General features: G+C 35.7%; 1 protein-coding gene across 1 annotated transcript; it reads right to left on the reverse strand.

The window, feature by feature from the left end:
* Window positions 1–4,915: 4,915 nt before the first annotated feature.
* LOC106058416 (ankyrin repeat domain-containing protein 50-like) lies at window positions 4,916–13,527 on the reverse strand. Its single transcript, XM_013215838.2, has 2 exons — window positions 13,307–13,527; window positions 4,916–8,709 (listed from the first exon to the last, which is right to left on the reverse strand). The coding sequence occupies exon 2, from the start codon at window positions 8,619–8,621 to the stop codon at window positions 5,664–5,666; it is 2,958 nt and encodes a 985-aa protein (XP_013071292.2). The 5' UTR covers window positions 8,622–8,709; window positions 13,307–13,527; the 3' UTR covers window positions 4,916–5,663.
* Window positions 13,528–16,821: the final 3,294 nt, after the last annotated feature.

A 16,821-nucleotide genomic window follows, 5' to 3' on the forward strand; every position in this document is an offset into this window, starting at 1 on the left:
ATTGTAGCTGACGTCAGCGCGATGTAGACCTACTCGGTTCTAAGCAGCTTTCTTCCTCTTCTCCCGTATCTTATCTTCTTATCTTATATAATACAGACGTTACTTCAAAAAAGAAGATGATTACGTCCTACGCGTCATGCATTTAGTCATGCATATTAACCAATGACTTAAATTCTGCCAAGTCACTGGTTTTCCTGGCTAGCTCAGGCAACCCATTCCATGCTCTAATAGCACTAGGGAAGAAGGAGTATTTGTACAAATTTGTCCTAGCATATGGGACGAGGAATGTGCCTTTATCTTTGTGTCTTTCAGAGTATTTTATTAAATTTTGTTTTTGTATTTGAAGATTATGGTTCAGTGTTTTATGTATGATTGCTACTTTACTTTTGAGCCTTCTGTCCTGAAGGCTTTCTAAATTTAGCGATTTTACTAAAGGTGTTACTCTAGTCAAATGTGAATATTCGTTTGTTATGAATCGCACTGCTCTATTTTGTGTCTGTTCTAGTTTCTTAATGTTTTCTTGAGTTGCGGGGTCCCAAACAGAGGATGCATATTCTATTATTGGCCTAACCAAGGTTAAATAACATTTTAGTTTTATGTTCTTATTTGATTTATAGAAATTTCTTTTAATAAATCCTAATGCTTTGTTTGATTTTTTTGTAGTTTCATCAATATGTGGATCATTCCAGTAGCCTCAGCTTCACATGACTAACCTTCCAGGCCCGGTTTTCTTGGACCTGCCAACTTTCCCCTTTCCTTGCGGAATGTGTGTGTGTGAATTGTTTGCCTAACGATATCTTTCTTTGAAACTGTAATGTCACGTGTATACTGAATTTAAAAAAATAATAACAAGCAAACTTAAAAAAAAAAACTAAAAAAAAAAAAAAAAAGGAACTCCACGCTCACAATGTCTCAATAATGTAGAAATTATTTATCTTATTCGATATCAAGCGAAATAACTAATAACACTTACTTGTTATATTTTTTATTTTTTTTTTATTTTTGAATTGATTCATGTTTTGGTAGGTACAACAAATAATTGTTTAAAGTTCGAACTTGTTACAAGAATGGATTTGGGAGAAATAACGTGTTCAATCATCTTAGGTATGAAACCCAACATATTTAGCCGTACGTGTGAATACTGAAGGATTTATTTCCCTTATTGGTATCATACATAATAACTTATTACCAGCAATTACTTGAATGATAGGTTAATTTTGTTTATTGATTCATATCTTGTCTATGCAAATGAGGTTGTGCAAAGTCTCAACTTGATCCGAGAACGGGTGTTCTTATCGTATAATAATACAGAGAAATAACGTGTACAGACTGTTTACCAGACAAAAAGAAAGAGTGAGTTGATATAAGCTTTGTAGAAAAAAAAATAAGGGAGCTCTCCTAGGTAACACTCCATCGATCTGGAAGTAATTTATTTGTCACTATTTTAAAATCTTTTTTGTTGTCGAAAGAATATGAGTTTCAAAAGGTTGCATATATCCCATAAATATCTGATCCATGAGTCAGATTTAGCAGATACACCTGACAATGTCACGTTTGTTTTTGAAATAGCATTTTGTAAATATTTTGAGCACTTGTTATAGATATTTAAAGTGTTTGTTCTTGGCAACCCCCCCCCTTTTTTTTTCCCCCATTAATTGTGTGTGTGTGTGGCGGGGGGGGGGATGTCTCTGTCCGTCCATTACCTCTGGATCTCAAAAATTAGAAAAGTCCATTTTGTTTTCCAAGTTGTGCCCCCTTAAGACGTACCAGCAGTAGCGTAGCATCCATGGTGCGAAGGGGTTCAATGAACCCGGGCCCACGACCATTTAAGGGCCCACACCGCACACCCGATGGTGTAACAACCATGGGGCCAGGGCCGGGTTTACCTCTATGCAACATAATTTCTAGCTTAGGACCTTTAAGAAATATTTAGTAGCTACATACAATATCTGAACCTATATGGACCCCATATCTCAATATTAGCTTAAGGCCTTTTCAGCTCTAAATAAGGCATGGTGCGTAGGGGTTACATATCGCTTGGTCCCATGACTAATGACCAACTGTGGCCTGCCCGCCCTGCCCTACACAATGCAGTTTTGTAACAAATGGTTAAAAATTTAAAAAGTTTCCTTAAAATATCCTGAACGTCACATCAAACTTTATATTAACTTCAAAGCATTAACCCGTGTTGTCACCTAGAGTCATTGTAAGGAACTGCTTTCATCAGGTTTATTGTAATGTAGTAACGGTTAGGTCCCATACTCCCATCATTTCATTTGTTTGTTTTTTTCCCTCTATGTTTATTAACTCGTTGATAGTATTAACGTTTTTTCTGCTTTTTTTTTTTAAAGTAAGCATCATTTTTTTTTCTTTTTTCTATTACCAGAAGTCTAGATTTAGATTAAAATTAGATATTAAACAATAATAGGTAAACATTCAAGATGTTGACGTATTTAGCTACTTATAGTGACTGAATTGGGGAGGAGGTTTATAACCAAAAAAAAAAAGTAAGAGCGATAATTACATTTATTATTATTATTTATCCGTTTGGGACCCCTCAACTCAAGATAACATTAAGAAACTGGAACAGACACAAAATAGAGCAGTGAGATTCATAACAAACGAATATTCACACTTAACCAGAGTAACACCTTTAGTAAAATCACTAAATTTAGAAAGCCTTCAGGACAGAAGACTCAAAAGTAAAGTAGCAATCATACATAAAACATTGAACCATAATCTTCAAATACAAAAACAAAATTTAATAAAATACTCTAAAAGACACAAAGATAAAGGCACACTCCTCGTCCCATATGCTAGGACAAATTTGTACAAATACTCCTTCTTCCCTAGTGCTATTAGAGCATGGAATGGGTTGCCTGAGCTAGCCAGGAAAACCAGTGACTTGGCAGAATTTAAGTCATTGTTTAATATGCATGACTAAATGCATGACGCATAGGACGTAATCATCTTTTTTTTTTTTTTGAAGTATCGTCTGTATTATATAAGATAAGATAAGATCATGGAATATTGTCTTTCACTTGAATGACTGCTTTGTCTTCTGGTATGTGTGCTGGAAAGTCGTTCGGACGGTCTCGGGTTTATACCCTGAGACAGCATCAATGCTGTTTGTTTTCCAAACGTATCGTAAAAAAAAAATGATAGGCCTGCTAATGACGTCACTTCATCAACAAGCTTGACAAACATACAGACAACATGAACAAGGAGAGCACTTTGAAGAAGTTGACAATTACTGACTGAAAGGAACTCATCGCATTGTGAATGTTAGTTTTATCTTTAGCATGCAACCTTTTATTAAGTGTCACCGCGAAGAGTATCGTTTAGGTGATACAAGTAACTACGACAATTTCTTAGCCGTACATACATTTTTAACAAAACAAAAACATAAGCCATTATCTCGACCCACAGATTCAAAATACCGTACTAAAGGAGATCAAATCTGTGCCATTTTTCTCTATTATGGTTGACAGCACTCAAGAAGTATTAAAAAGGTATTAAATTAGCATTACTTTCTGAAATTGTTTCGTGAACGCCGATGACGAAATACACAAAGAAATTGCAATCAGAGAGTCATTTTTATGTTTTCCTATTAGTGAGAAGCAGAAGTCTTCAGGATTGACTGAACAAATACTCTTAACTCTTTCTCTCCTAATGGACGATACCATCGTTGTTTTTGACCTCATTAAATAATGTTTACTTTTTAAACTTGACTTTGAATTACCGGTATATAAAAAGAACATCCATTTCCCTTTAATTCTATACCAAAAACAACATTTTCTGATAAAAAACAACAAAGCTATTGAAGCCCAATCATAACAGGGTAGTGAAATAGTATGAGAAAAATGAAGAAATCCTTCCAAAACGTGGAAAAATAATTACGGAGAGAAAGAGTTAAGTAATAAACTATCACCATCTTACACCAAATTACATACGATGCCAAGGCAATGTTGGTGTTTCAATATGTGTGAACAGTGTAATAGTCTTCTGGCATTGTTTCAACAAAATGCACATGTACTTAAACTTGGTATTAACTGATTCTACCAGCTGTGATCATGAACTTGCATTGGAATGTCTTTTAGTCAATGTACCGATACATACAAACTACTGGATTTCTTTGTCACACAATATATTTGTCATATTTTTTTTTTTTTGGGGGGGGGGGGCATCAACATAATCTTGAATCCGGGCCCACGGATACCTTGGTACGCCACTGTGTACCAGTAATTGTAATATTAATACATGTACTTGTTAGTTTTTTTGTTTTGTTTTGTTTTGGTATAAGGCGAACGTCTGGTGTCTATCTTACTGTCTGGAGCTATGTTAAATTTACAAACGTTTGATTTGGCCTAAATCTTTTCGATAAAATGTTTAATACAAGGTACATTTTACTTTTTAATTAATTTAATTTCTAAATATTTTTAATGGCATAATACAACTCAAAAAATCAATAAACAACATTATCATATATAACAAAATGTATTACAAAATGAATAAAATAAACAACATTATCATATATAACAAAATGTATTACAAAATGAATAAAATAAACAACATTATCATATATAACAAAATGTATTACAAAATGAATAAAATAAACAACATTATCATATATAACAAAATGTATTACAAAATGAATAAAATAAACAACATTATCATATATAACAAAATGTATTACAAAATGAATAAAATAAACAACATTATCATATATAACAAAATGTATTACAAAATGAATAAAATAAACAACATTATCATATATAACAAAATGTATTACAAAATGAATAAAATAAACAACATTATCATATATAACAAAATGTATTACAAAATGAATAAAATAAACAACATTATCATATATAACAAAATGTATTACAAAATGAATAAAATAAACAACATTATCATATATAACAAAATGTATTACACAATGAATAAAATAAACAACATTATCAAAGCATAACAATATCACAGTGTATCATCCTGGCATTGTCTTCGACTTCGAAGATTAAATCCTTAAGACGAGTTCAGCATTTCACACGATAACGCACTCCCAGTTACGACTTGCATATTCCAATACATCTCAATAATATAACAAGAAAATCTATCCCCCCCCCCCTCTCAAACAATCAATCTCGATCTTACACAAGGAATGCAGTGAAAGCAGATATCTAACGGATACAACTGATAGGGATAAAAAAGTCTCGATCACAGAATGTTACAATTTGTTACAGTTTTTGAACTACTTTTGCCGTCTGCTAGACTAGCGGTTTAAAACTATTGGTTTCTAGATCCGAAACAATTAAATCATAGGCTTGATATAGCAGTAAGTGTGAAGCTCTACACAACTGTTAATCTTTTCCAAAACATTTTAGAATGCTTTCAATACTCTTGTGAAACTATTATATGTTACAAAGTCTTATATTCTCCAAACAAATATTATAAATGAAGCCTGCTTGATGCAATACTGATCAGTAAGATAATGGAAAGGGAGGTTATACATTTCTTGGGACGAACTAAAATAACAATTTGGTAGTTTAATTTTTATGAGAAAAAAAATCTAGGTTTTCTGCACATTGGAAGGATATTTTTATAAGCATGAAAGTTCGAAATAAACGATACTTAGATCTAGCTGCTTCTACTTAATACCAGTGTTACTGTAATGTACAAGTGTCGTCTGAGCTTTCTGCCTCATTTGAGTCACTTTCGGAAACGCTAGAATTCTGTGAAGAGTTACTGTCACTTTCTTCCCTGGAACTATTATCATCTCTAGCCTGACCCGGACTGACATCGTTGTCTTCATCTTCTGAACTATCATCTCTAATGTGCCTGTCAAACTCTAAAAACTCTTCATCTTTCTCGTAAAAATCAGATGTGTATTTGTCTTTGTCTAGTTGATTGCTGGAAATCTGATGGCAGAAAAAAATATTTTCGTCCTCATTCTCATCAGTGTTCATTTTTTCTTCTGCCACTTTCTTGAACAGCAGATGGTCTTGTAGAATAGGAGGCAGGCATAACTGTTTCACTTTGTCTGCTCTATCTGGACCAGAACCAACGGAAGCGGAAACACAGACGAAACTTAAAAGTTCCAGTCTCGGGGGTTGTGAGGAGTGTTCCTTTAAAAATTCATTAATTCTAAAATCTAGAAAATTTAAAAGTATTGAATTTTTGGATAATATTGTAAGATCTGATTGTGTTAAATACCAGTTATCTATCAAATATTTGGCTAATTGGAGTTGATCTGTCATTAAACAAACACTCAAAGGGGAAATAGTTTTTAGTGGCCATTCCATTAGATTTCTTCGCAAAACAATATCCATCGGTCCAATCCCTGAAGCAATAAGTTGTTGGACCAACTGGACATTACCCATTGCAATAATACGATGTAGAACCTCAGGCAGGACAAACTTTGCACTGGCTCCGTGCTTTAGTAGTTCTGACGCCAAATGTTGACTCAAAAAATGTGGATACCATTTGTTTAGTAATATAGACAAGGCTGTCTTTGGATGTTGCTTGGTATTAATCAAATCGACATCAGCGTTAGCTTTCAACAATGAAAGCATCACGCTTTCATTGAGATTTTCAACCGCTAACATCAGTGAAGACATGCCATCGTGGTTGGTGTGGTTGACTCTAGAGCCAGCAGCCACCAGCAGTTTTACTATATCATTACCATCAAACGTTGAAGCTAGTAGCAATGGCGTGTTCCCTGCAATGTCCTCTATATGAACGTCCGCATTATGATCAAGTAGAGCTTTGGTAATTACAGAACTAGTAAAGATTCCATCAACACCCTCATGCAGAGGACTACGGCCAACAGTATTCTGTAGATTGACGTTTGCGCCATGGTTTAGAAGAACCGTTAAAGCCCTTATATTACCCGAAGATGCGGCTTCATGTAACGCCGTGTTCCCCAAAGTATCGATTTGGTTTATTTTACAGCCTTTGTTAAGAAAAAACTTTATAATTTTTTCTGAACAATCTCTTGTCACAGAATTAATCAACGCCGTTTGTCCATCGTCATTGATGTCATTAAGTAACGCCCCATTATCGAGCAGTACATTCAATATGTTTATATGCTGCTGTTCTGAGCTTGTATTGCTCTCAGCCACTTGTAAACTGCTTTCCAGGCTTTGACGATAACTTGAAGTCAGAGTATGAATTAGAGTCGTTGTATTTGTTTTGAAGTTCACGTCTGCTCCGTTGTCCAGTAAATATTTGATGACATCCATGTCTACCGCGTTCATCAATGGTGTTTTTTGATCAATGATGCCATGAATGTCTGCCCCTGAAGCCAGCAAAGCTTCAATGAGACTTACATCTCCTACAGCCACGGATTCATGGAATATCTCGTGATTGGTTTCCAGGATGGACTTTGAAGTTTCCGGATAGAGATCCAAAAGGAATGTAAGTGTTTTCCAGTTACCATGTTTAACTGCTTTTTTCAAAGCAAACCGTAGATCGAGTTCGGATCCGTGATAAAGCAGCAGCTTGGCACTTCCGAAATCTGATCTGGTCAAAGCGAGGTCCAAAGCTGAGTCCTGGTAAATGAAGCTTCCACGTTCACCAATCAAATTCATGTGAGCTCCGTAAACAGCTAGTAAAGGAATGAGATTTGTATGTTTCATCTTGACTGCTGAAATTAGCACATCATGGCTGATCAGGGCGCCGTGAAGACATAGAGTCTCTACGATGTCATAGTTTCCCATTTCCACTGCCAGTGAGATTGGTCGCTGATCAGGTTGTGCACATAAGTTCACGTCGACACCGAGACTGCATATTTCTTTGAGCATGTCTACATCAGGATCACCAACAGTTGATTTTCTGTAGAGAGACTGCAGCATTCTATGAAGAATATAAGGTTCACTTTTAATTTCTACGGACTGACAGATATTCTGCTGCAGGAGGAAATGGAAAGACACCAAATCAGAGTTGATGGCAGCATAGACAAGGGGAGGACACATTGAGATATGAGCTTGATGTAAGAATTCTATTAACCTGCCAACTCCAACTCGATTCGCTACTTCTAAAGCACTCTCCCCTGCGCTGTTAGTCAGATAGATGCAGGATTTTGTGTTACCTTGGCATAGATATTTCTCTCCATTGACGCATGCTCCAGCTTTGATTAGTAAGAGAATTTTTGTATAGTCCAACCTTTCTATAGCATTCATCAGCGCTGTGCTACCGCTGCAGTTTTGTTGATCTACGTCGACGGACGTGTGGCTGAGAAGTTGTTTGACCACATCATGTGACGTGGCCAGAATGAGCGCTGTGTTGCCATAGCGATTGGCAGCGTTGACGTCTGCTCCTTTCGACAACAAAAAACTCACCAGGGTTGTGTTCCCCTGTTCTGAACAGATCAAAAGGGGCGTGTTTCCGTAGTCATCACGGACCTCAATTCTGGCGCCATCTTGGAGCAGGAAGGGAAGCAAAGTCTTGTGTCCCATGTAGCTCGCTTTCACCACACTCCAGTTTAGGGCGTGGCTAGAAAATGACGTCAGCTTGTTGTCAGACATACGAATCAACTGGCAGACATCCTCGGAGGCTCCAGATCGGACTGTCCTAAATAAAATGGCATCGTTTAGGTCAAAATCCATTTTGTCAGCATTCATTATTCTAATTGTCCTGGTAAAGTCGTCTTCAGGAATCAGCGCCGCTCTCTATGCGTGTGTTCTATGTTCTTGACAAAAGACTGTTCGTCTGCAGACACAAAAGCAAAAATTAACTTCCATACAACCATTTACGAAACAAATATTTTTTGTGTGTTTTTTCTTAATGAACTAAAAAATAGAAAATGTGGCACATGGTATAATCAGTGAGTTAGTGGCACATGGTATAATCAGTGAGTTAGTGGCACATGGTATAATCAGTGAGTTAGCTACACATGGTATAATCAGTGAGTTAGTGGCACATGGTATAATCTGTGAGTTAGTGGCACATGGTATAATCAGTGAGTTAGTGACACATGGTATAATCAGTGAGTTAGTGGCACATGGTATAATCAGTGAGTTAGTGACACATGGTATAATCATTGAGTTAGTGGCACATGGTATAATCAGTGAGTTAGTGGCACATGGTATAATCAGTGAGTTAGTGGCACATGATATAATAAGTGAGTTAGTGGCACATGGTATAATTAGTGAGTTAGTGGCACATGGTATAATCAGTGAGTTAGTGGCACATGGTATAATCAGTGAGTTAGTGGCACATGGTATAATCAGTGAGTTAGTGGCACATGGTATAATCAGTGAGTTAGTGGCACATGGTATAATCAGTTAATCAGTGAGTTAGCGACACATGGTATAATCAGTGAGTTAGTGACACATGGTATAATCATTGAGTTAGTGGCACATGGTATAGTCAGTGAGTTAGTGGCACATGGTATAATCAGTGAGTTAGTGACCCATGGTATAATCAGTGAGTTAGTGGCACATGGTATAATTAGTGAGTTAGTGGCACATGGTATAATCAGTGAGTTAGTGGCACATGGTATAATCAGTGAGTTAGTGGCACATGATATAATAAGTGACTTAGTGGCACATGTTATAATCAGTGAGTTAGTGGCACATGATATAATAAATGAGTTAGTGGCACATGGTATAATTAGTGAGTTAGTGGCACATGGTATAATCAGTGAGTTAGTGGCACATGGTATAATCAGTTAATCAGTGAGTTAGCGACACATGGTATAATCAGTGAGTTAGTGACACATGGTATAATCATTGAGTTAGTGGCACATGGTATAGTCAGTGAGTTAGTGGCACATGGTATAATCAGTGAGTTAGTGACACATGGTATAATCAGTGAGTTAGTGGCACATGGTATAATCAGTGAGTTAGTGGCACATGGTATAATCAGTGAGTTAGTGACACATGGTATAATCAGTGAGTTAGTGACACATGGTATAATCAGTGAGTTAGTGACACATGGTATAATCATTGAGTTAGTGGCACATGGTATAGTCAGTGAGTTAGTGGCACATGGTATAATCAGTGAGTTAGTGACACATGGTATAATCAGTGAGTTAGTGGCACATGGTATAATCAGTGAGTTAGTGGCACATGGTATAATCAGTGAGTTAGTGACACATGGTATAATCAGTGAGTTAGTGGCACATGGCATAATCAGTGAGTTAGTGGCACATGGTATAATTAGTGAGTTAGTGGTACATGGTATAATCAGTGAGTTAGTGACACATGGTATAATCAGTGAGTTAGTGGCACATGATATAATAAGTGAGTTAGTGGCACATGGTATAATCAGTGATTTAGTGACACATAGTATAATCAGTGAATTAGCAATACATGGCCGGATTTAAGGGACTCCACAAGAAAGGGGTCTCCACAATAGAGATTAAAATATATCCGAATTTCGAGGGCTCCGAATTTATTTTTTTTTCTAAAATTGTTTTTCGCATTTTATACGTGCAACATGCTAGGAATTATTAAATACAGCTTGGGATTAACGACAGTGCGTCTAGCAAGGGCCTTACCTTCCTCAAACTCAAAAATATACACTTTCTTAAAACTGAAATATTCATATTAAATATTTGTTTAAAGGAAAGTAAGTTGAGAAATACAGGAACACATTTACATTGTTCCAAAATATAGCAAGCTTTAAAAGCTTTTAAAGCATTTTCATTCAGAAGTGGATCTTTATTAAAGCTTTCCAAAAATTGTAGGGGCCTCAACAAAAATCTTGCCACGGGGACTCCACATAGCAAAATCCAGCCCATCATTCAGTTATTGACACATGGTATAGTCAGTGAGTGGCGTATAGTCAGTGATTTAGAGAGACATGGTATAATCAGTGATTTAGAGAGACATAGTATAATCAATGATCTAGTGAGACATAGTATAATCAGTGACCTAGTGAGACATGGTATAATCAGTGATTTAGAGAGACATAGTATAATCAATGATCTAGTGAGACATAGTATAATCAGTGATTTAGAGAGACATAGTATAATCAGTGACCTAGTGAGACATGGTATAATCAGTGATTTAGAGAGACATAGTATAATCAGTGATCTAGTGAGACATAGTATAATCAGTGATCTAGTGAGACATAGTATAATCAGTAATCTAGTGAGACATATAGTATAATCAGTGATCTAGTGAGACATAGTATAATCAGTGATCTAGTGAGACATGGTATAATCAGTGATCTAGTGAGATATAGTATAATCAGTAATCTAGTGAGACATATAGTATAATCAGTGATCTAGTGAGACACGATATAATCAGTGATCTAGCGAGACATGGTATAATCAGTGATCTAGTGAGACATGGGATATCTACAAGTCAGTTGTTTGTGTAGGTCTAGAGTTGATTTTTTAAAATTCTTTACGATGTAAAAGTTTCGCCATAGGTCAGCCGTCCGAACCTATTGAAACACACACACATGCACACACACACACACACACACGCGGACGATCATTGTAAAATACTTTGCAAGCGTTTATACATTATGGGGCGAAGCCTCGCTGTAATTGTCAAATTAAAATCGATTCTATCTTTACGAAGCTTATATTGGTCTATAATTTTGTAATCGATTTCTTTCTTGTAATGTTTCGATATTGCAAGGAGTCTTTCCAGTAAGCTCCGCACACATTTTAAAATCTTATTTAAAAACAAAGCTATCTAAGGGGAATATCTCAATACTGCAGGAGTAAGCTCCTTTTTTCTATATGAAACAAAATTAATTAATTATCATTTATTGATTAAATAATAACTTTTTTTTTGTTTTGACTCATGCGTAGCCATCGCTTTCTAATTGATCATAGAATGGGAAGTGAGAGAGAGAGACATACTGTGCAAAAGACTTAGAGAGATAACTCCACATATACAGCCTCATTTTTTCAATAAGTAGCATTTATTTCCCTCTTTCGATACCAAACAAAATAATTACTTAACACTAATTAATAAACTACTTGGTTAGTTATTTTTTGTTTCACAAATAATTGTGTAATGTTTCAATGTGATCAGAGAATGGGTGTGGGAGAAACAAAGTGTACAAAAAGTAACTGATTTGATATAAGCTTTGTACGGACTGCAGAGAGAAATGTATTCTTCGTTAGACCGGATTATGTAAGAAATAATCGTCCCATTAGAGTCATTTTACGATGTGGCAAACAAATAAGATTATTTTTGTTTTCCGCAAGCGTTGAATCCCCAAATTGAGATCAATCTCAATACTGTCCACACTGACACTGTCAAGGAATTTGTTTTCGGTAGTAAAAGAGACTTCAACTGGTAGTCTCAGTGTTTGCCTCACTTTTTAGAGTTCTATCAGTTAATGTCGTCAAGTTGATTCATTACTGAATATCGTAAACTTGATATTTACAACAATGGTAGTAAAAGTGACAACATGACTTTGATCCTCCGTTCGGAGCATTGGGCGGCAAGCTGTCTCCATAAAGATCTGTCCCTGGCTATCTCTGAAGCCTCCTCCCACCTGGTGTCCACTGTCCTGAGGTCCTCCATGAAAGTGTGGGGCCAAGTTATAGGCGGCCGTCCATGTCGTTCTCAGTGTTGTTGTTTTTTTTGTTTTTGGTTGTTGTTTAAAGAAAAGGAGCCGCGGCTCTAGACACGAAATAGTTTATCGTAAGCCCCCAATTCATTTTTTGTTCACTGTCGTAGACCACTTTGGGAATCACTGATCTACAACCACGTATAGTGTATTCCTGCTGGTACTCTGATTTGTATAGATATAAACTTTTTTTATAACTTTTTCCTCCAAATAAATAGCCTGATTAACAAATGTTTTTATTCTTTAATCAATCATCATTTTAATGGTTATTTAAAATTTGCATATGAATTCCCATATCCTTCACTGTTAAGAAAATGTTTATATGCCTCTTAGGTCGGTCGTCGTAAATAGATGGTCTCTAACTAAGGAAGACAACTCTCTTATGATACTCTTATTAGTCTGTAATCTGTTTATCTCGGAGAGCACGATTCCCATAATGAACAAAATAAAAAACCAAACCATATCCGGAAAGACAGAGCACACAGACGACTGGGCCATGCGGCGCAGAAATATAAGATGACACACCACTTTCAAAATACATAGAGAAGCAGACTTGAAAACTAGATTCTTAGTCTATGAAAGACGGAAGTATCTAAACTATATTTCGATTAATCTAGCTAGATTTGTTTTGTATCATTTATAAACAGTTCAAAGGAAGTACTCCTTTTTACACACCTACGTACGTGTGTGATACGAGCCATTCACAGCGGCATGTGTTAGGCCTACTGGGTAGTAGTGTGTAGTCGCACTTATAAAAGCTACTTGCCTGAAACTTCTCCGTTGACAAAAAGGACAGGTACGCCCTCACACCCGACACAATGTGTGGGCCACATTAAAGTAACACAGTACTACAACGGTTGGTTACTTCTGAAGCCCATTCGATGCTTACTTTAATCCGACATGATCTATACCCAAACGTCTGATTTCTTCTAAACGTAAGATACAATGGGGAATACCCGAATGATTTCGTAAAGCCATAAAGGCTAAAAATAAACTTTTTAGAAAAATGATTGTCTAAAAATAGTGTTATTTTATTTTTAGTGTAATTTAAGTTCTGAAAACTTTTTATCACAGCGGAGAACTCTTCTTGGAAATAAGACAAACAAATACATTGCCTCTGTGGGGCTTATTTCATTGAAAAAAAAAAAGCAGGAATGAAAGGGGGGCGATTTGGCTACTAGAGAAATCCATTAAACCAGCGGTTCTCAGTCAGAGTGCAGATCGTATATAGTTGGTATATACAATTTGCAAGGGGTCATCTAAGACCATCGGAAATTTCGATCATTTGTGTGTTATTTTTAACATTAAAACTATACATTTTATAAAATGTTTCCATTGGTACTAATTTTTATTAGTTTAATTTATCCTAGACGATAGATGTTGCAGACAACTGAGTCAGGGAAATTAAAAAAAAAAAAATTATTTGTCTCGGCATAAATATTTTTAAAATTTTAAATTACTGCACAGCAACGTGACCTCATTGCGGAATCAGAGTTAAAGACTTCTATGGTTGTGACGTATCGAGAATCACTTCCGTTTAGAATTAGCAGGCGACATAGATCTAGTTTTATAGTCCATGTTATGGAAGTGAATATTCTCATGTGGAACAACCCAGAAAAACACAGATCAGGAACAGAAAGACGCAAAGAAAAGAAAATTGTTTATATGGCAACTTTTTTCCTTGCACCTGTATAAGTTGGTATCAAGGGTATCAGCTAATATGAATAGTAGTATCACTGGTATCAGCTATTATCAATGTTATCAGCTAGTATCACTAGTATCAGGTAGTCTGTGACAAAATCTAGAGCTGATAATAATTATGCAGCTGAAACAGATTGCATTTCTTTCTTCCCTAGGGCCATTAGAGAATGGAATGTGTTGCCTGAATCAGCTAAGAAAACCAACAACTTAGCAGAGTTTAATTCACTAATTAACATGCATGACTAGATTGACAAATGAAATGCGAAGGACGTAATTATCTTCTTTTTTTTTTAAGTTACGTCTGTAATATATAAGATAAGATACATCTTTGTTATCATAACACTACCAATATCAAATTGATTATTTGTAAGATACTTTGCCAGCTTATATCCATTATGGGGCGAAGCCTCGCTGGGTCGAACACCTGTCCCGCATGGGGGATGTCCGCACGCCAAAAGGCGATCTTTTTGTAGCGAGCTTATAGACTGATGGCGTAAAAGAGGTGCCTCCAGTAAAAGATGAAATCAGGCGCCATTTTGCCCTCACTTGCAAGGAAGATTGCAGTCGGCAGCAGACAGCTTTCGAAAGAGACATCCTGAGAGCTCTCGGGAAGGTCGCGTGACACCCATTTGAGGTCCAATGAACAGCCTTTACCAACGACAGGCTCAGATGACGGCGGTATTTATGTCAGTATGGAGGATAAATCTCTGAGACGCCCAACCATGCGGGACACCACGCACGCACGCCGATTCCGATTCCCGATTTAATTACACACACAAAATGAACTTAAGTAGAGGCGTAGAAAGACGGTAAGAAGAAAACAAGCAACAGAAAAAAGAATACATTAAAAATAAAAGCAAAGCTTATATAAAAATTACAAGGTTTATCTCCCTTTATGATATATATATATATATATATATATATATATATATATATATATAACAAAATTAATTAGTTAGTACTAAATGATTTAATACTTGGTTAATTTTTGTATTGATTCGTGTATTGTCATCGACTATGAATAATTATGCAAAATTTCAATTTTATCTGAGAATGGGAAGAGGGAAAAAAAACGAGACAAACGTGATAAGGGGATTAAATCCATATATACGTCCACATCTCTAATTAAGTAGCATTTATCCCCCTTATTTGGATCTCAAACAAAATAATTAATCGCCAAAAATAATTAACAAATTTGTTAATTTTATTTTTATTGATTCATGTCTTGACAGGTTCAATGAATAATTGTGCAGACAGAAAGAGTTGATTTAAATTTTGTAAAAATCTCAAACGAACTACTGAAAGTCAAACCAACGATCGATATGTCAAACTAACTACCAATATGTTAAACTAACTACCGATATGTCAAACTAACTACCAATATGTTAAACTAACTACCGATATGTCAAACTAACTACCAATATGTTAAACTAACTACCGATATGTCAAACTAGCTACCAATATATTAAACTAACTACCGATATGTCAAACCAACTACCTAAATGTCAGACTAGCTACTGATACGTTAGACTAGCTATTGATATGTCAGACCAAATACCAATATGTCAAACTAATTACCAATATGTCAAACCAACGACCGATATGTCAAACTAGCTACTGATATATCAAACCTACTTTCCTGTACCAATATATCAAACAAACAACCAATATGTCAAATAAACAACTAATAAACTACCACTATGTCAAACCAACTACAACTATGTCAAGTTAACTACCCAGTAGCCTACCAATATGTCAAACTAACTACCGGAATGCCAAAACTTACTACCAATATTTCAAACCAACTAACAATAAGTCAAACCTACAACTAATATGACCTAATTAACTACCAATATGTCGAACCAACGACCGATATGTCAAACTAGCTACTGATATGTCAAACCTACTTTCCTGTACCAATATATCAAACTAACAACCAATATGTAAATAAACTACCAATAGGTCAAACCAGCTACCACTATGTCAAGTTAACTACCCAGTAGCCTACCAATATGTCAAACTAACTACCGGAATGCCAAAACGTACTACCACTACTTACTTGTTTTTTGTTTGTTTTGTAGCTGATGAAGGCCTCGTGGCCCAAACGTCCTTTGTTTTACTTGGTCCGGCAGGGTTACATACATGCATATTTTTCGTATTTTCTATACTTACTACTAATATGACCTAATTAACTACCAATATGTCAAACCAACGACCGATATGTCAAACTAGCTACTGATATGTCAAACCTACTTTCCTGTACCAATATATCAAACTAAGAACCAATATGTAAATAAACTACCAATAGGTCAAACCAGCCACCACTATGTCAAGTTAACTACCCAGTAGCCTACCAAGATGTCAATCTAACTACTAATATGTCAATCTAACTACTAATATGTCAATCTAACTACTAATATGTCAATCTAACTACTAATATGTCAATCTAACTACTAATATGTCAATCTAACTACTAATATGTCAATCTAACTACTAATATGTCAATCTAACTACTAATATGTCAATCTAACTACTAATATGTCAATCTAACTACTAATATGTCAATCTAACTACTAATAT

This window comes from Biomphalaria glabrata, chromosome 8, assembly GCF_947242115.1.
Source record: "Biomphalaria glabrata chromosome 8, xgBioGlab47.1, whole genome shotgun sequence".
Taxonomy (NCBI): domain Eukaryota; kingdom Metazoa; phylum Mollusca; class Gastropoda; family Planorbidae; genus Biomphalaria; species Biomphalaria glabrata.

Bases quoted from the DNA above. Each gene is read 5' to 3' on its own strand.
- LOC106058416 (XM_013215838.2), bottom strand. From the start codon at position 8,621: ATGAATGCTGACAAAATGGATTTTGACCTAAACGATGCCATTTTATTT.